This window comes from Eumetopias jubatus, unplaced genomic scaffold (genome assembly GCF_037043125.1).
Source record: "Eumetopias jubatus isolate StellerSeaLion01/CBP00866 unplaced genomic scaffold, mEumJub1_p1.0 scaffold_4, whole genome shotgun sequence".
Lineage (NCBI taxonomy): Eukaryota > Metazoa > Chordata > Mammalia > Carnivora > Otariidae > Eumetopias > Eumetopias jubatus.
In genome coordinates, this window is record NW_028274810.1 from 155923092 (window position 1) to 155944281 (window position 21190).

Consider the following 21190-nt stretch of genomic DNA (forward strand, 5'->3'; position numbering starts at 1 on the left):
TTGTCAAATTAGGTTTGGGGAAAGCAAAAATTTTTAAAGTTGTTCATTAAAAAAGTTAAAAACTAAACAATTTCCCACTCATATTGCTTTACATTTTCCACTGTTAACAATGTATTTAATGAATGTGAAAGACTATTCTCAAAAGGACTCAGATTGGATTAAAACATAAACATAAAACCAACATACACTGTTATAATAACAAAAATTAAGAAACAACCTTATGCATGCTGATCCATTAATTAAGGTATCTACACACAGTGCAATATTATGCAGTCATTAAATAAGAGTATTAGCACCATTAAATAAAGGAGGGTATTATTAGCTCCATACAGGATATGAAAAGATGTCCATGAGATATAAAATGATAAAATGAAGTTGCTATATTGTACATATTGTATGATCAATTCTGTTTAAAAAAATAGCACATATGTACTATAACACACATACAAAAAATTTATATATATGCAGAGAAAATGTACAGGATAACCAAGACAGTAATAATAACACCTCCAGAATTGTGCTAATATTTTAATTTTTGTTTTTAAAAATAACTCTGGATTGCTACTGAAGAAATGTATCTTTTCAAGAATACATCCATTGCATACAATGGAGACATAATTATTTCAAAGCAGATGTGTTTTTATTTTACCTTGCTAGACCACCATAATCAAGTCCTTCTTCTCCTCTAAATATTACATATAATCGCCTTCTCAAGTCATAGGGTTTTAATGCCATAATCTAATTAAAAACAAAAACATGTATACTTAAAACACTCATATACAGCATTAAGTTTCTTCCAAAACAATTCAATTTAAATTTCATCTGCATTTCCAAAATTACACATTTCCTTATCTCAAACAAAAATGCTTTTAACTCGAGATCAACTGATGTGTTCCACAAACTTACTTTATTAAGCTTTCTGTGATTCACCTTCTAAAATCTCTTTCCCTCTTCTACTATTAAATGGTAGTTCTACTTTGGGTTAGTGGCAAGAGAGGAAGAGTGACACAGAAAGCTTTTAAGTTTAGAAAATATTCCTTCCCCTGTTGCTCCCGAAATTTTACCAAAATCTTGTAAAAGGCGACTTATAAATTTTTCTAACTAGCAACATTTGATGAGAAGCAAAAGAGCTTGTTCTGGGTCCTGCTTATGCCACATATACCATTTCTCAGTAGGAAAGGAACTCAGCTAAAGCAAAGAATTTATACAGTATGTATACCCAATTTTCACAATCCTTAATGGCTTACATTAGGATTCTAGCAAACAGGCTTTACTGTTAGATAACAATGAATAACTTCCACCACACGTGTCAAAACCAAGAACAAGACCGGCATGTCCGGTCTTGACAGCACAGCTCAGCAGCAGGACTTCGCCTCATAGACAGTCACGCACATCAAACAGACCATGGTTCTCCCCACACCAGAGGACAAAGCAAAATAAAGTTTTTCATGAATCTGGATGTACACTTACTACAAGAAAGCTCAAACAGATCTTAGAACACACTAAGAATTTATTAACTCAAACCAAAAAATGTTTTGATAATAGCTGCATTAAGTATCTTGCCCGAATTCCAACAGCTAGTAAAATTAAGCTAGGATATGAACATCTCTGATTTTGGAGTGCTGCTATTTCATTTTGGCTTGTTTATGTAAAAGTCCCTATGTACCGGGAAGCCTGGGAGCCTCAGTCAGTTGAGCGTCTGCCTTCGGCTCAGGTCATGATCCCAGGGTGCTGGGATCAAGTCCCACATCGGGCTCCTTGCTCATCGGGGAGCCTGCTTCTCCCTCTGCCTGCTGCTTCCCCTGCTTGTGCTCTCTCTGACAAATAAATAAATAAAATCTTAAAAAAAAAAAAAGTCCCTATGTACCTGTATAAACAGGGACTTTCAGTTCATCATTGTAATACTTTGGAGGGGGGGGGGCAGGAATGAGAAGACTTTTATGGAAAATTCTCCATACCATCAGAAAAAAAGAACTGATAATATTTTGATTTTTTTAATCTTTAAATATTCTGCAGATGATTCAGGAAAGGCAGACATATTACATTTATTCATTCACCAAATGTTTACTGAATAGCTGCTATGTGCAGGGCACTATTCTAGGTACTAAGAATAACAGCAGTAAATGAAGTAGTTTGTGCTCCCATGGAGCTTACCTTCTAGTAAGGGAGACAAATAAAATGGGTCAGGTGGTGCTAAGTGTTACTGAAAATAATACATAAAGGGCTAAAATGGGACTATGAGGGAGGTGAGCAGGGACTCCCATCTTGACTAGTGTGCTCAGACAAGGTCCCTCTGAGATCTTAACCTTTAAAACTGAAACCTCCTAGAGGAGGTAAGAATGAACACCAGCGTTACTAAAGGGATGGATACTTACATGGAATAGAGTATCTATACTGATTTAATTTTAATTTGGTTGTATTATCAAGACTTGTTTGAGTTAATGAAGTCTTAGAAAAGTGTCAAAATGTGTCACCTTGAACAGAAACTATTTAAGCTTCATTTAAAATGGACATAATGGGGGCGCCTGAGTGGCTCAGTCGTTAATTAAGCGTCTGCCTTCGGCTCAGGTCATGATCCCGGGGTCCTGGGAGCGAGCCCCGCATCGGGCTCCCTGCTCAGCGGGAAGCCTGCTTCTCCCTCTCCCACTCCCCCTGCTTGTGTTCCCTCTCTCGCTGTGTCTCTCTCTGTCAAATAAATAAATAAAATTTTCAAAAAAAATAAAATAAAAAAATAAAATGGACATAATGGTAAGAGTTATCACAAAGGGATGTTGTGAGGATGAATTAAATGAAATGATACCTGTAAGATGCCAGTGCCAAGCATATGGCAATCACTCAATACATGATGGGGTTTATTATGACTATTATTATAATGGAAACTCAGTAAGTGGCAGTCATGATTTAAAATTTCTAAACCCTAACTCCCTTAATATATATATAGGATATAATCAGACAAGTTGAACTGTTTATTCTGATAAAATCTTCCTTACCTGTTGAAAGGAATCTTCGAACAGTGTCTGCCGGGATACATTGATCTTTACATGACTGGGTAGTGCATTAGACTAAAAACAAAAATAATATCGTGACATCATGTAAGCTGTAGTATAGGTATAGTATAAAGGTAAGACAAAGTGATTATGAACATAAGATTTATTTACCACTGTAGTACCTGGCACAAATAACGAAAGTGAGCAAGTTTCCACCTAAAGCTGCGTTCATAAGCAATCTGTGGACCACCTTTAGTTCTAAAGAAAAAAAAAGAAACCACATATTAATTCAAAATAAAACTGGATATGTAATACTCAGTATGAAACTGGAGTATACCAGAGTCCTACAAATGACCACAGGAAAGTTATTTGTTGGGAGAGAAGATACATTTGGTGGGCCAAAAGGCTTGCACAATGAGGACACACACAAAGAGTGAGATTGTATGTATGTATGGGTCTTTTGTAAAGAAGTTAGTTAAATGAAATATTAAAGTCTATTACTATTAAAAAAACAAAACCTTTGATAACACTTAAATCTAAGGAGGATAGAAGCTCTAGACAGAAAGACAGGGAAGGAAATTCTACCACAACTTAAACCTAATCTCAAACTGAAAGAAACATTGCTGAACAGTATGCAAAGTAAAAGTAATTTCTAAGAATAATTGACATCCAGGTCACACGGCTCAACTGATCAGTGAGGGAAGAGGCAGAATGGGTTGCACGAGGGATAGGTTCAATTCACACTGAGAAGGCCTGAGGCTTCCGCCTTTTGAGAGAGAGCCTAAGATATAAGCACAAAGAACTTTCATGATCTTAGGGAACATTTTGGAATGGATGGAAAATGTTCTCTTATGTTGTTAGGTTCAAGTGAATTCACTGAAGAAATATTTGTGAAATATATAGTATTACCTGACATTCTTCTAACCAATGAGAGTGTTATTTGTTAATAAAACAGGTAAAAACCCTGTTTTTGTGGAGGTTATATACCACTTAAGGGGACAGACAAGAAACAATAAGTACACTATCTATGAAGTGTGTTAGAAGGGGATAAACGTTTTATCACTCCTGCTCCTCAGACAGGAAAAAGAGAGAGGGAGAGAGAGAGAAAGGCAGTGTAAAAAAGATATGGAGTGGTATAGGGAGAAGTTTAAAATTCTGAAATGGGTGAACAGCGTTGAGTTCACAGACAAATTAGTATTTGACCAAAAACATGGAGGGCATTAAGTCATGTACATATTTGGGGAAAGAGCAGAATAAAAGACCCTTTTATTCAGAGGTAAAAGCCCAGGTGCTTGAGGTATAGCTAGGGGGCCCGTGAAGCTGAAGCAGAATGAATGATGGGAGAAAACAGAGATGAAAATGAAGAGCTAACAGGGGTCACATTCTGTAAGGCAGTGGAGGCCACTGTGAGGACTCTCCTTTTCACTCCGAGATGGGAAATCACTGAAAAGTTTTTGTGTGAAGGAATGACTTTATACTTAATAGAAAAAAGAGAGAAAAAGTCAATCCTGTTGCTGTATGGAGAATAACATTATACGAGGTGTGGGTAGAAAGCAGAGAGACAGAAGCAACACTTCAGGTGACCATGTGGTGGCAGTGGATGTGGTGAGACCTAAGTGGATTCTGGACATACTCTGAAGTTGAGGTAGCTAGAAATATATTGTGTCAAATGCTCCTAAATCAAATGAGACAGGACTGCAACCAACTCCTGAATTAACAATTCACAATGTGGAGGTCACTGGTATCCTTAACAAGTTCAGGGTCAGTGGAACTTCCCTGTAGTTTGTTTGAAAGAGATACTAGAAACAGCAATGTAGAGACAATGCTTTCAGGTACTTTTCCTGTAAAGGGCAGCAATAAAAATGAATTTTCACAGAATTAATTTGCAAGGTAAAATGTTGTGTTTTTGTTTGTTTTTAATAGAGGAGAAACAGCAGCTGAGGAGGAATAATTCAGTAGAAGAAGAAAAACTGACGATGGAGGATAGAAAGACGATAACTGCTGGAGCAATTAAATGGGAAAGAGGGGGAAAGATCTAGAGTGCCAGCAAAGGGACTGCCTTTGATAGGAACAATGATAATTCACCTATAGGATCAAGAAGGAAGACGGATGCTGGGAGGTGGGCAGATCTGACAGTAGGAATTTGCAAAAAAAACAAAAAACAAAACAAAAACCCTTTTATGGTTGCTTCTGTTTTCTTTGTGATGCAAAGATATCACACCTAAGAGTAAGGATGAAGGTGAGCTCTGTTTTAAGATACTTTTATCTGGAAAATTCAAATGTGTTAACATCTCATTCCTTCATGAATTACAGTAGCATGATGGGCAGTTAAGAGCACAGTCTCTGTGAAGGCTGCCTTGGTCTGAAACCAGCTCTATTCCCTTCCGCCTGGTTTTGCATAAGTTAGTTAAGCTCCCTAAGCCTCAGTTTCTGCACTGAAAAATGGAAAATAATAGTATCTACTTAAGGTTGTTGGGAAATAAAATGAGCTAGTTTATACAATGTTCTTAGAACAATACTCTGCACATAGCAATCACTAGATAAATATTTGTTATCATCATTAACACATTATGTGCTACAAATTCATTCTGTAGTAATGTAAAGCAAAGATGGGTATACCGGGCTCTTACTTATATAGGTTTTCTTGATCCATAAAGTACAATCTGTTGTTAAACTTGAAGCTAAGTTTTTATGTCCTCATTAAACAGCATTTAAGAACTTCAGGTTTTCACTTACACAGATGACTTCCCATTGCGAGGATCTTTGAATGTTGTTGTTCTTGTATTATGATCAACAAAGTACCTAACACCTTCCCGAGTATACCTAATTTCCCAGCCTTCTGGCAAGGGTTCTTCATTCTGTAAGCTAAAAGATAAAGTTACAGTCATAGGTGAATATTTTCTAGGTACTAAAAACATCCAAATCAAGGTTTACTTGATTCTATCCACAGATATATGTAAGATGACTTAATTAAGGCCACAGCACACACATACCCTTGGGTTCTGGGATCTTCCCACTGGGTTGTTTTTGTGTTATGATTCACAAAGTAAACCCTGTCGGTTGAATCCACTCTTTTTTCTAAAAAATAGAGTAAGCACAGCATTTAATGACTATTTACTATATATACCTTCAGATATTTTTACCAACAACATATCAGCTTACCCCAGCCTGGTGGCAAAGGCCCATATGGGTCATTTTCTGCAGCTAACATTGAAGCCTGATTGGAGAAAGGGTTGGAGGGAAAAATAAAAACATTAATATAAAAGCAAAGATAAACTAAATACTTGGTAGAACCACATTTTATAGTGATTTTCTAAAAAATATGATAAAGGAATGTGAATAAAGTGATTTCAAGACACAAAGTACATTTAAAAATGTTATGAGTTAAGAGGAATCCATCAGTTGATAAAATCATTAGTTTTTCTAAGATGATTTAGAAATAATATATTGAGATCAATATTTTAATTTTCTACCCTTCTACAATAATCTGTTAGGAGTGAAAATGAGAGAGAAGAGCATACAGAAAGTTGTGGTATTTAAATGAAAAATATTTAAAAGTACAATAATAATCACAGTTCTCATTAAGACACACCTACTAATAAAACCAACATTAAAATCCAGTATCATCTTTATACAAGTAAATCTTTATCTTAATATTAGTATTCTTTTATATATTCATAAATAAAAACATTCATGCTTACATATATTATAACCCAGAAATATATTCAGAAGAAAATATAAACATTCTATCAATTTTAAAAGAATGATAAATATAAAAATCATCACCTGAAAAAATACATCTTAATGCATCTTGATAAATATTTTATAACCTTATAATAGATGTTGTTAATTTTACCCAATATCCATTTCCCATGCCTTCTTCCTTGACACTCAAACCATGTTTTTGTTTGAGGTAGCAATGTGTCCATCTAATATTCCATTTCCAGCCTTCCTCACAGCTGAGTTGGTAGAACGACCAATTCTAGCCAGTGAGCACTGGCAGAAGTCCCTGGTAAGGGCATCCCTTTTCGAGTAAAAAGGCAGGGCTTGCAAGATAAAAGCCATCTGCCCTTCTCATTCCCCTTTCCCTTTCTTCCTGTCTACAATGGGGAATGAAGCCCAAAGGGCAGCAGCTCTGTATGACCAAGGTAAGCATGACGAATGGTAACAATGCACACAGAATCTGGGTACCAGGTGGCATTACTAAGCCAATGTATGTGTTAGCCTGGACTTTTATCCCAGACTTGTGCTATACTTAGATAATTACACCTCAGCCTGTTTAAGGATGTTGTATGCAGGAGAACACACTTCTACTACATCCCTATGACCTAATTCTGCCCTGTTTCCCCAAGGTTTTCACATATACAGCTAAGTTGACCTAGAACAAAAGCACACAGTACGTAATTTCTTGTTTACTATATACAGCTAAACAACGAAACCTTACTACAGATTTCTGTACAAGTTCCAAAGAACCAGCAATTGGTGGCAGCAGGAGATGCTATGTAAGCTGGGTTGGCCCACTCCCTCTATGCTGGCTACAGAATACCAGGAGAATGGGTCAACCTGCAAATGAGAACTTATTATTTAACCTCTGAAGAAAATGGAGCCAAAAGAGCCAAGTTGAGGCAGGATAATGAAAAAAGAGTTATTTAAGTTTTCTTTTTGTGTCTTTCCTAATTCCTCCCTATCTGCTAGCCTCTATGTTTTGGGTTTTCAAGTTGCTTCAAAACACTCTCTAGAGATGCCCGGTACTTAAAATTTGTATTTTCCACTTCCTGTGATCAAACCTATTTAACAAAGGTTTCCCTCTACCCCGTCATCTTTTTTTTTTTTTTTTTTTAAGATTTTATTTATTCATTTGACAGAGAGAGACACAGCGAGAGGGAACACAAGCCGGGGAGTGGGAGATGGAGAAGGAGGCTTCCCGCGGAGCAGGGAGCCCAATGCGGGGCTCGATCCCAGGGCCCTGAGATCATGACCCGAGCCGAAGGCAGATGCTTAACAACTGAGCCACCCGGGGGGCCCTAACCCCCGTCTTCTTGTGGATGTTTGCTTATGGCAATAAATGGACCATCAATTGGTCAAATTTTCAGATAGCATTAGATTTCTCAGACAAAACTATTTCCACATGAAAGTGTTGTTTCTGAGAATCTGAGATGGGAATCAGAACATCTGGAAAATGGCAAGCCTGATCTTAAGTAAGGTAACCAGTTTTGTTTAAAGCAAACAAAATAATTCCAATTAAAGGGAATTAGGAAAGACAAATTATTTCATCAAGAAATTTCACTTACGAAACTACCACTTAATAAAGACAAAAACTGTACTTATGTTAGTAAACTAGAATTAAAAAAAAAAACCTAGTGTATGTATATCAGAAATAATTATTTATTAAAGAGTAAATAAAAAATACCTTGCAGTGCAGTCTATAACATTTCAAAATCATCAAAGTAGAAAAGAGCAAATGCCAGGAGGAAGAGTTGTATTGACATCTCACAACCTGCTCTTACCGAATAGAGGTATCGCTGGTTGAACTGCTGCATCGCTCCCTGCAACTGGTTCCGCTGAGACTGCCACTGCTCAAAGTTGCGGACAGACTCCATGGTGGGCCGCTGCCAGGTTGTTGTTCTGGTGTTATGATCCACATAATAAACTCTGCCGCGATCATCAACTCTTCTTTCCCAACTACCATCAACAAAGTAAGCATGAATAAAAATTGAACAGAAACTGGAAAGTCTTTAGTTAACAGTTCACTCATATAATCTAAAAGTCAGAGACACGACAACATAACTGTAAAATTCTGAATATGTAACTTGCTTTTTTTAGCTAAATTGCCTTCCATTCTACCACTACATGATTTCTAAGAACTGTCTAAAAAAGGGGCCAAAGACTGAATAGTCTCAGTATCAATCTGACTATCCTCTCTCTTTATCTGGTTAAGAAGCTACCGAGTGCTCACTGTACACCTAGCGATCTGCCCTTCCAGCCACTGCCCAAGTTCAGGGCTATAACTCAACTTACAGGTCTTTAACTTTCCTGCTGTTATCCGGCTGAACACAGTGCAGATTCAGTCATGTCATTCCACCTATCACAGCTCTCTGGCACAGCATTAAAAATGAATCCATTCACCATTTCAGCCTCATCTCCCCTGAGCCCTTTTCAAGGGACCTACACGAAAGTCAAATCAACTCACTTGCTGGTCCCAAGTGTGTATGTTTCACTTTGTCATCTCTTTGTTTGAATATTCCCTCAAAACAAAATGCCCTTTCCTATTTCACCACCGACTGAAGTTCTCTCCATCCTCCCAGGTTCAGATAACTGTTAAGTCAATTTGTGCCATTAACTTAGTTATGTAGCTTATTCGAGGGACAAGGCAAGCCTAGAGTTCTCCTACTTACCCCCATCTCAGCTCCCTCACAAACACTTCTTCTCTGTGCCATTAACTCATACAATGATTTAAGAATCCTTTCAGCAACCAATCTCACAAAAATAACATTACTTGTCTTGAATTTTCTGGACTTGGACTGTGTTTTATATTGGTGGACCTTTAAGTTACATCTGGAAGGACAGATACTCTGAGTGAGTAGCAAAGACAATAAGGAAAATATTGCAGGTACAGGCAGAGTGGGGTTTTTTGGGTATGTATGTACATATGTATGTATGTATTTAAAAGATTTTATTTATTTATTTGAGAGAGAGAGAGAAAGAGCACAAACGAGGGGGAGGGGCAGAGGGAGAAGCAGGCTCCCAGGGAGCCCAATGCAGGGCTCAATCCCAGGACCCCAGGATCATGACCTGAGCCAAAGGCAGATGCCTAACCAACTGAGCCACCCAGGTGCCCCTCAGATAGAGTTTCTGAGAAGAATAAATAATAGGGACACCTGGCTCAGTTGGTTAAGTGTCTGCCTTCGGCTCAGGTCATGATCCTGGGGTCCTGGGATGGAGCCCCGCATTGGGCTCCCTACTCAGTGGGGAGCCTGCTTCTCCCTCTACCTGCTGCTCCCCCTGCCTGTGCCCTCTCTCATGTGCTCTCTTTCTGGCAAATAAATAAATAAAAACAAAATCTTAAAAAGTATATATATATATAAATAATACAATTCAACTAGCTATCAGCACAATATGTATAAACAGTTATGAAAGATAAGAACACAAAGGAAAAGGAAGATCTGTTTGTGAATGACCGTGAATGACAGCCTAACAGCATGAATTTATTTAGCCTGTAATAGAAATGTTTTTATTCATTTAAGACCCTCTATAAGTTTAGCCATAAGGTAATACAATTTTACTTACAGTAATCTTTTAGATCATAACTCTGAACCACTCTCACATCTCTTATATCATTAAATCTCATGTAACATAGCTTAGACCACTATCTGTGGAGAACCATACATACAAATTTTCCTAAATAGGCCTTTCATTCCTTAAAAACCAATGACAAGCACTACAATTGGACCAAAATTCCATAACTACTCTCAGTAACTCATGCCAGTGTTTGACAATCTCTTGAGGAAGCCCCTTCAGACTAACTGTAGAAGAGATACGATATAACAAATCTCATTTACTGAAATTATTATTCACAGAAGTAAATGAAAGAAATATAACATGCACAATGAAAGAATCATTTTATGTTATAATAAATAAGTTTAAGAAATCACATGTATGATAAAACACAACTGGAGATGCATAAAGATGCCACATTACCCTGGAGGTAAAGGTTGTGGCCTCTCCCATGTGGTCGTTCGAGTGTTATGATCCACGTAATAAGTTCTACCATGAGGATCTTTTCTCTGTTCCCACCTTTAATAAAAATGCAAAAACAAAAATAAAAGATAACTATGACAATCTGAAAAATCATTCCTTCTTATAATCAGGAAAATTACAAGTCTTACTTTACACACATATAAAGTTTCTTTTCCCAATTATTAGTGCCTTTTAAGTTCTTAATTATTCCCTTTCTATTAACAGTATCAGAAACTCAATAAATATAGTTAAAGGAGGATAAAGTAATACCTAAAGTTTTAAAAAGTTACTAATTTATAGAATTTATCATCAGAAAATTTATTATCAGAAATGTATCATCAGAAAAGACAAATCTAGGGATGCCTGGGCTGCTCAGTCGGTTAAGCAGCTGCCTTCCGCTGAGGTCATGATCTCAGGGTCCCGGGATTGAGCCCCGCATCGGGCTCCCTGCTTAGCAGGGAGTCTGCTTCTCCTTCTTCTTCTGCCCTTCACCCTGCTCGTGCTCTCTCTTTCAAATAAATAAATAAAATCTTAAAAAAAAAAAGACAAGTTTAAGCAAAAGTAGAGGAACTTTCAGCCTAATATCACACTCAAGGCACAAAATGTTAATGAGGTAATATTTACTTTTGCCTGCAATTTCAAAAATACGTATCTAAAAGATTTTAGCAGAAACTACATTAAAGAAGTGTATGTGGTGACACTGCTCCACAAAAATTCTTTGATATCCATACAGTGTCTTCTTTTTGTATACAACTATCTCCCTCTTGTTTTTGGTAAAACTCCTGAGTTTTTGGACATCCCAATTTCATCTTTTTCTGTTCCATCTCAAAGATTCTCAATCTCTTATTTTCCCTACTCTTGTTTTCTCCTCTGTGATTCCTGTTTCTTCCTCTCCATTCTTTTCTGTAATATGGTATAGAAGAAAAATGTTAAATATAAAATATAAAAACCTCCTTATTTCTGAGTTTAACATTCTTGTTTTCAATTGAAAGTAGAATAAATGGAAGTATTTTTCTCTCTCTTAAACCCCAGGAACCAATTTAATTTGATTCCTCTTGGCCTTTATTAAACTTTTTTTTTTTAAGTTATTTATTTTAGAGAGAGAAAGAGAGCGGAGTGGGAGGTGGGGCAGAAGGAGAGGGAGAGAGAATCTCAAGCAGACTCCCCACTGAGCATGGAGCCTAACACAGGGCTTGGACTCATGACCTTGAGATCATGACCTGAGCCAAACCCAAGAGTCAGACACTCAACCGAATGAGCAACCCAGGCATCCCTAAATTATTTTCTTACACAATGATTATACATATTAAAGCTATTCCCTACACAAGGTGTACACATATACACATACTTACTTAAAAAAGACATGTAAAAAAATTAATAGTTTACTTTTAAGCTGCATCCAATAAACACATCACAAAATGTTTCAGAATAATTATGAACAATAAAAATGCCCAAGTTCAGAACTGACTCAGGATCATGTAAGTTGTTAAACTTATCTGTTACAAAATTACTATTGCTCTCTTCCTTTTTGTGGCCTTCACTGAAGCACCAGTGGCCGAAATGAAGTTCAATCCCTTTGTGACTTCTGACCAGAGCACACTTGAGTAAGTAAATATGGAAGAATTTGGTGAAATATATTACAATAAAATAACCAAATTAAGTTACTGACTGAATAACTAGCGGTTTCAAACTTGGATAATGGGACAGATAGTAAGACTTGCCTTCTCATAAACCACAAAGAACAGTTACCTCATTCTCTCCTGTACTGCTAACATCCGTGTCCACAGACTCCTCCTCATTAGAATCTGACTACCCTTTAAAGTCTCTCCCATTTAAACAAACAAACTTTAAACTCTCCCATTTTATAAAACAAAAACTAACCCTCAGTTCTCCATTTCCTCCTGCGCATTTCCACCAACCAAACATTCCTTTCTCTGTGTGTTCACAGGTAAAAAGCTTCACATACCAGTTCTCTTTAAATGTTTTCTACACACTTCTACCCTTCCCATTCACTCCATTACACAGCACTCTGAATACAGCTCTATTTCCCAGAAACTGCTTTGTCAAAGGTCAACAATAAATAATTTGTTGTTAAATTCAATCGGTGCCTTTCAGTTCTTATCTTAAATTTTTTAGCAGTTTTTGACCTTGTTAACCACTTCCTCAGAAGCATTTACAAGCCAGGGCCTTTGCCCAGTTGTTCACTCACTCAAAATCATTTAATCGGGCACTAATTCACTTATTTAACAAAATTTATTGAGTACCTGCTATATGGCAGGCATGGTTTTGGGTACAAGAAGTACAGAAATGGACAAAATAAAGCCCTTTCCAGTCCAGTGGAGAGAAAACGGACTAGACACAAATATATGTCACATGGTGATTTAAGTGTTACAAAGAAAAATAATACAAGTTATGCTGATTAGAAGAACCCGACTCAAAAAATTCATGCTGATTCCATTTATACTTAGTTCTGTAACAGGGAAAACTAATCTAAAGTCTATAGTGGAAAAAAAATTACAACAGTGATTGACTGAAAAAGGTACTTAGAGAACTTTCTGGGATGATGGTAATATTCAATATTTTGATAAGGGTTTGGTCACCAATATATGTGTTTGTCCAAACGCATCAAAATGGAATGTAAACTTTACCTAAAAAACTTTAAACAAATATTGAACTCTAGTTAATGACAGACAAAAGCTGAAGTACTGAAGGGCAAAATATACTGATGTCTGCAACTCACTGATCTGCATTTAAAAGTTAGATGGATAGAGAGATGAAGAGACAGGAGATAAAGCAAACAGTAAAATGTCAATTACAGAATTTACTGGTAGGTATCAGGGTATTCACTGGCAAATTCTTTAAATTTTTCTGCATGTTTATAAATTTTCCTAGCAAAAAGCTGGGCAAAAATAAGACAGGGTAAGGGGATGGGTGCAGAGCGGCCTGATTTAAACAGGGGGAATCAGAAAAGGCCCCTGGAGTAAGGTAACATTTGAGCAGAGACCTGAATGAGTCATGCAGATATCAGAGGAATAACATTCCACACACAAGTCTGGGCAAATGCAAAGGTCTTTGGGTGAGATAATGCTTGGCATAACATTCAAACATCATCTCCAGACTGGAATACTCTTCTCTCAGAACACTCGTGATTTCACTGGTAATTAGCTAAATAGCTGAGCAAGTTACAAAGAGAGGAAACACAGGAACTAAGAAAGATTTCTGAGGAAAGAGAGAAGATGATGTAAATTTGAAAACTGCTAACTCGGACAAGTTACACAAAGAGAGTACTGCCTAAGCCAGAAGAATCAACCTTTGTTCCATTCTTCTTTTCTACTGCCTCTTCACAACTAATTACCAGGATACATCTTATCATCACCCTATGAGACTAGCGTCCATCTTAGTGCTGGCTATTTTAATTTTTCACCTGGATTAGAAGTTTCTAAACTTTTCTTTTTTAAAGCATCTTTTTTTCCTTAAGATTTAATTTATTTATTTGAGAGAGAGAGAGAGTGCGAGCAGGAGTGAGGAGGAGAGGGAGAGGGATAAGCAGACTCTAGGCTGAGCGTGGAGCCCGAAGCTGGGTTCAATCCCAGGACCCTGAGATCATGATCTGAGCCAAAACCAAGAGTCAGACACTTAACCAACTGAGCCACCCAGGTACCCCCGCTTCTGAACTTTTTTGATGACAGTTCACAGAATAAGAAATATGTTTTACATAAACATCTCTGTACTAGAATGCTATTTACCTACAGATTTTATACACACAAACCCGCACCAGAAAAATAAACTTTCTGGAAACAATGTTTACTCTCACTACAACTAACACTCTTCAGTATTTTCTATTCTGGTCTATACTGATTTACTTCAATTATGTGTTCAAATACTGGTCATAATCTGCTAATGGGGTGCAACCTGCAACTTGAAAATCACTTATGTAGGTTACTACAAAAGTCTCCTAACACAAAGATCACATATGGTGGCTATAGGCATGCTGAAGCATTTATTTGGCCCCCACAGAATTAAGCTTATGTGCTTATTATCATTTTAAATCATAATGCCTGCTTCTCTCATTTATAAACCACCCTGGCTGCTATCCTAACTTGTCTCCTTGACTCCTAAAATCTGTCTATACCACTGCTAGAATGCATGACCTAACTAAAATGTAAACAGGACAATGCCACAACCCTGCTTAAAATTCATTAATGTTTATTCATGGTTTTCAGGAAAATACTCCCACACTCTTAGAAAAAGTATACAAAATTCTTCATAGAACTGTTTACTCTTTAGTACTACATGTGTCACTTCCTCAAATGCTGAACTCAAGCTGTAACAAAATACTATTTCCTGAATTCTACTTATACATGTTTATGGATGCCAGAGATATGAACATACAGTTGGCTCTACTGAAAATGAAGCCTTTCACTACTGGCGCCTACATTACTGCACTGCTAACTCCTAACCCTCTGGTAGAAATGCACTCAAGGGTCATCTCTTTCAGAAAGTATTCTTTGATCTCAGTAGTGTAGGCTACTCTCCCCACCCACAACCTGCTAAACTGAGGTCTAGCCCACTTTTAACTATGCGGTATAGTTGCTGCTTACTTATCTTTACCCTCCCACCAGACCATGAGGTTCTTAACAGCTTCTTAAGATATACGTGTCACAGTGGCAGACACATGAAACTAGGATAAGTGACTAAGCTGCCAAAGACCGAAAACAAAGGGACAAAGAGATTTTTGAGAGAGAAGGGAAGATACTTTAAGGTCTGAAATGCTGGCAGGAAACAAGTGGGGATTTCCAGAAGTAGCTGAAAATAAGCTCAGAAAAAGGTCTGGCCCGGACAAACAGATTTGATAGTTACAGTGACGGGAGAGCATGAGCGCCAACAGAGGAAGAAGAACATGCAAGCATAAGAACAAAGGCTAAAAAAGGCTGAAACCACTAGTAGGCAGTGGGCAAATCAGATGAGGCAGCAAACAACACTGAGAAAAACAGTTCAGAAAATAAGACAGGGCTATGAACACAATGACTGCGATGAGAAACTGAGGGCAGAAGACCTCTAGCAGTGCAGTTTCCACGGCTCCAAGAGGAGCCCTGCTAACTGCTGTGAGCTGTGCAGGGAAGCACTGCGTCCGTACGTCTATTGCAGCACCATCAAACTACCACATATATGTGTACAAATCTGAGCCACTAGAAATAAACTTTTTGAAGTCCGAGACAATGAATGATTAACTCATATTAGTATCATCAAAGCCAAGTAAAGAGTCAAAAAAACCTGTTAAGTAAATCTGGGAGAGATGACCAAATGGAATACACACATAGGATAACTCTTTAAAGGATATCTTGGGAAGCTGAATATTTTCAATGGGAAAATTTAAAGGGAACTAAGAATTATTAAGCAGCAACGAAAACCTGAATTTTTAACAGAGGTAATCAGCAGAGTTAGGTGACTTTCTCAGCACTCAGTGCTAACTGAGAAAAAGGATGGCCATGTTGGGCCCTGGGGAGCAGACCATAAAGGAAGCTAGAGAACTGAAGTAATTATATAGTGTTACGGTCATTCTTCTCTAGAAGTAAAAATAAACCAAGAATCAAATCAAGTGTGTCTTGCAAATTAACATTAGGTTTTTTCTTTTCCCTTCATACTGCACATACTTAATTAGTAACTGTCCTCAGTTTTAAAAAGTACTTGGTTTGTGGCAAATGAATTATATCAATCAGATTCCAACTTTGATTTCAAATTACTAAACAATGGAAAAATTTTATATACACATTCAACAGTCATATTATTAAAAAGTTGCTATTCAAATGTAAGTCAAACTTCTAAAAAAATATATTTAACATACCCTGATGGCAAAGTTTCTGTGTTGGTATTTCCAGACTGTTGCCGTACAGGTTCCGCACACCCATCTGGCTGTCTTAATTTGGCTGCCTCAAAAGCAGAATTATTTCCAGAATTAGAGGCAGCAGGGTCTAAAGTACTTCTAGCTTCAGATCCAAATGCTGCACTGTTAGAAAGAATACATTCATTGTTTTCTGAGGAAGTCAGTATTTCTTGTGGAGGATCTTCAATAGTAGTATTAGTGCAATTTGAAGACAAGGAGGTTTCTTCAGGTACTGTTGCAGTACCCATGGTGGAAGCATTATTGGTTGGTGCAGATGATGATTCTCCATTAACTGAAAAGAGAAAAATCAGTAAGATGAACTATCAAGGAATGATAAAGCAAACAACTCACCAGTTATACTTATTTAGTTCCTAATCCACCCCGAGTAATGTATCAGGTACTGACGAAAATAAAATAATGTTTTTTCTTGCTCACATTTTACAGATGAACATATAAATAATAAAAATTTAAGAATACAGTTGACCCTGGAACAACACAGGTTTGAGCTATGAGGGTCCACACATATGGAGATTTTCTTCAATAAATACAGTACAAACCTTTATGAGTTTCTTTAACATTTTCTCTTACTGTACTGTAATGCAGTATATAATAGATATACAAAATAAGTGTTAATTGACTGTTTATGTTACTGGTAAGGCTTGAGGGTCAACAACAGGCTATTAGTAGTTACATCTGTGGGGGGACTCCAAAGTTATGCAAAGACTTTCAAATGGCAGGGGTCGGGGGTGGGGTGATGTTGGTGCTCCAAATCCCTGTTGCTCAAGGGTCCACTGTATGTATACACACACTAATAACCTTAACTTAAGGAAAAGAGAAACCAGCATGAGTATAACATGTTTTTCCTCCAAATGATCAATTTTGAAAGTCTGCATGGTTTATATAAAAACTTTAAATGATCCCTTTCAATCTCCCTTTTCATATGCAAATGGTAGCTAATGTCAAAAGGGTAGCTAATATCAAAAATGCCAATGGGGGAAATACACAGTGGCATTAATTTAGTACTACAGGGGACTGCCAAAAAGATCCAGAAATTTATTCTACACTTTCTGAAGAAATGACTCAGTACTGGGATCCACTAATACAATTTTCTTAATGTTCATTTTAAATGTGATTGATGAATTTCAATTATGTGTCACTATTAAAGTGAGCCAAATTAAAACTGGAAAGAGAATAGATTATTGACCAAGACCAAAGAAAACGCCACATAAAATTCTAATTGAAATGGGGGAGGGAGACCTAATAAAGAGTAATGGAATCATCAGGTAGATTTTTAAAGAAAGAAAAAGATTTAAATAATGGAAAGGAAATGTACTATTAAAGGAATCAAACTGTAATTACAAAACAACCAAGAGAATGAATTAAGTTCTGTCCAAATATGGGGGAGAGAATGGCTTGGAGGAAAAAAAATACAGGAAATAAAATATTTACAGTTAGCCTGTATCAAACACTGTTAGATAACACAGAGAAATGAAAAAAGAATGTGCATAGAGAGACTAAATTCTGGTGTCCTCTATATGATGCTCACTTAAAGAATTATCTCATTTAATATTTACTCTTCAACAGTGCAGAAATTAATTTCCAAAAATGGAAAAGCTTAGCAGCAGTATTTTCAAAGCAAAATAACACTAAATGGGAAAAGAGGAATAACTGAGAAAAGATAATTCAGTCCAAGAAGAAAGTCATTAACCTTTATGCATGGTAAAACACAGCACACAAAACACAAACTGTTAGAAACAAAGGAAGAAAATGAAATATTAAATAGCACAATTCAGTTGTTCAAGGCAGAAACTTCTCTCCTACAGTAATTCAAAAGCAAGTGCTCTCAGCTCTTCCTCCATCTGTACCACTACCTCCTGGTCCATCATTTCTTGCTTTCAATACTGGCAACAGCCTCCGAATTTTAGTCAGCCTGCTTTTTCTCTTGTCCAACTACAACCCATTCTCCAAATGACAGCCCAAAGAAATCTTTTTCCAAACATGTAACTGATCTTTTCACTTCCCTAATTAAACACACCAGTGAATTCCTACGACTGCCAGAATAAATTCCAAACTTTAACCACGGCCTATACTAAAGACTACATTAATCTGCTCCACAGCTACCCTTGATTTCTCATAATAGCCTTTCTTCTGTTCCTGGAATAGAACAAACTCCTTCCCACTTCAGAGATGTGCACTTGTGGTTCCCATGGTCTTGGAATTTCCAATGACTGGCTTCTCCTCATCCTTTCAAGTGCATGCTCAATTACATCTTCAGAAACCACATGAGGCAGTGCTTAAGTACCCTATTTAATGCTGTTCCTGCCACACCCTAACCTGTTTAGGTTCTCGTGTTCTGAAATCATTTATGTATTTGTTTTTATTTCTTTTCATTAAGTTCAGAGTGTGAAAGCTTTGTCAGACTTGTTCACTCTTGTATTCCCCAACTGTTACAAAATGCCTGCCATATGAAAACAATAAGTATTTGTTGAATGAATAAATTAAAAACAAATCACAGAGGAAGAAATGAACTGAACATACCTCCCTCAAAACTATGCAGATTAAAGAGTGTTAGTAGAAATATTAGTTAAGCACATGAAGGATTTAATAACACAATACATCTGACTTAAATTATAGTTAGTTTCTTACGTACATATTCCATCCAAACACTCTAAAAATTTTTAGAAAACCTGACATGTCAAAGACCAAAGGAAAATCCCTTATTATAATACAATAAGGAGGCCACATTCTAACTACAATAAAACTAGAAACAAGCAGGATGCCTGGGTGGCTCCGTCAGTTAGGCGTCTGCTTTGGCTCAGGTCATGATCCCAGGGTCCTGGGATTGAGTCCCATATCGGGCTCCCTGCTCAGCGGTGAGCCTGCTTCTCCCTCTGCCTGCCAGCCCCCACTGCTTGTGCTCTTTCTCCGACAAAACAAAACAAAACAAATCAAAACAAAACACCAAAAAACTAGAAGGAAAGCAATACAAAATATAACTTACTAAAATGTTTACTGAAAATCTGACATAATCTGCTAAACACTTTTTAAGAGTTATCTTATTTAGTCTTCAAAGAACAATGCTGAGACAGATACCAGCATTATTCCCATTTTACTAGTGAGAAAACTGATACTTTTATGTCCATAAAAATGATAGTTCTCCCTCAATCCACAACCAATTTGCTTACAAGATAAACTAAATACTAAGTTAAAGAGGAAATAATAATGAAATTATAAACTTTAGGGAAATTAATGGCAATGAAAACAATTATATCAAATGCTACTGGACAAAGCCAAAGAAGTATCCAAGGATATAAGAAAGAATGGCAATAAATGAGCTTAACAGTCAATTCCAGAGCCAGGCAGGAAAAATGGTACAAGGAATTAAAAGAACAGTAAAACAGATTAGAATTTCCTAATTTACCTGAGAAGAATCAGTTGAGATCTTGTTGAAACTATAGATCTCAGTTCCCACTCTAGACTTAATGAATTTCTGGGGAAATCTCTAAGGAAGGGTCTAGGAATCTGTATTTTTAACAAATGCTTCACATGAACTCTTACCGGTAAATTTGGAGAAGCCATTAAGTATACCTTTCTGAGTTTTATAAAGAAAAACATATATGAATAACACTAGGAATGCCATGAACCACTTTTATCAGGAAGTCTCAAATATATTAACTATGGGGCACCTGGCTGGCTCAGTTCCTAGAGCATGTGACTCTTGAGCCCCGCTTTGAGTGTGAACATTACTTTAAAAAGAAAAAAAAATCTAAAAAAAAAAAAAGCTAAGCTTTGAAATATATTAACTAAGTTAACAGAAAGAAAAATTGAAAAGACTCATCATGGGGCACCTGGCTGGCTGTCAGTGGGACATGCGGACTCTTGATCTCAGGTTGTGAGTTTGAGCCCCACATTGGGTGTTGAGATTACTTAAAAATAAAATCTTTAAAAAGAAAATAAAAAAGAAAAAGACTCATCACAGTAGAATGAAAAAGGTGATGAAATATCTAATATCATTCCACCAAAGAGCACAAGACTCAAGTTTTCTGAGAAAATTCTACGAACCTTCAATGAACAGATCACTCCCATGTTATTTAAAGCGGTATAGTACATTAGGGAAGAAAAAGAAAAATTGAGTTTCTTAATTTATTCTGTGAGGGTAATATAGCTCTAAAGTTGCAACTAAATAAATTAAGAGATGGTTCAGTATTAGGAAATTATGTTAGGAAATCGACGATGCTAACACATTAAAAAAAGCCATATGACTACTTTCAATACAAACAAAAAAGCACTCAATAAAACCCTGATAAAATACTTGATAAGAGGAATCAAGAGAAATCAGTAAATAATCTATATTATCCATCAGAAACCCAGAAACCCACAGTAAGCATCACATATTAACTTCAAGACATGAGGAGAATTTCCATTAAGGTCAGGAACAAACTAAAATCAGAAACAAAACAAGGAAGATCACAATCACCACTCCGATACGGCTGCCTACTTTGACAATGCATTTAAGACAAGAAAGAAGTGAAAAATATTGGAAATAAAATGATGAAACTCATTCATAGAGGGTAAGTTCATT

At 36.7% G+C, this 21190-nt stretch overlaps 1 protein-coding gene across 4 annotated transcripts in view; it reads right to left on the reverse strand.

The window, feature by feature from the left end:
* WWP1 (WW domain containing E3 ubiquitin protein ligase 1) overlaps positions 1-21190 on the reverse strand; it is a 107896-nt gene that overhangs the window by 24805 nt on the left and 61901 nt on the right. For all 4 annotated transcript variants that reach the window (XM_028113068.2, XM_088022792.1, XM_028113074.2 and 1 more), the window contains 9 exons: positions 16570-16900; positions 10686-10781; positions 8495-8669; positions 6150-6204; positions 5981-6065; positions 5724-5852; positions 3170-3245; positions 2991-3062; positions 650-738 (listed from right to left, as the gene is read on the reverse strand). In XM_028113068.2, coding sequence (XP_027968869.1) covers positions 650-738; positions 2991-3062; positions 3170-3245; positions 5724-5852; positions 5981-6065; positions 6150-6204; positions 8495-8669; positions 10686-10781; positions 16570-16900 — 1108 coding nt within the window. The remainder of the gene's footprint in view (positions 1-649; positions 739-2990; positions 3063-3169; positions 3246-5723; positions 5853-5980; positions 6066-6149; positions 6205-8494; positions 8670-10685; positions 10782-16569; positions 16901-21190) is intronic.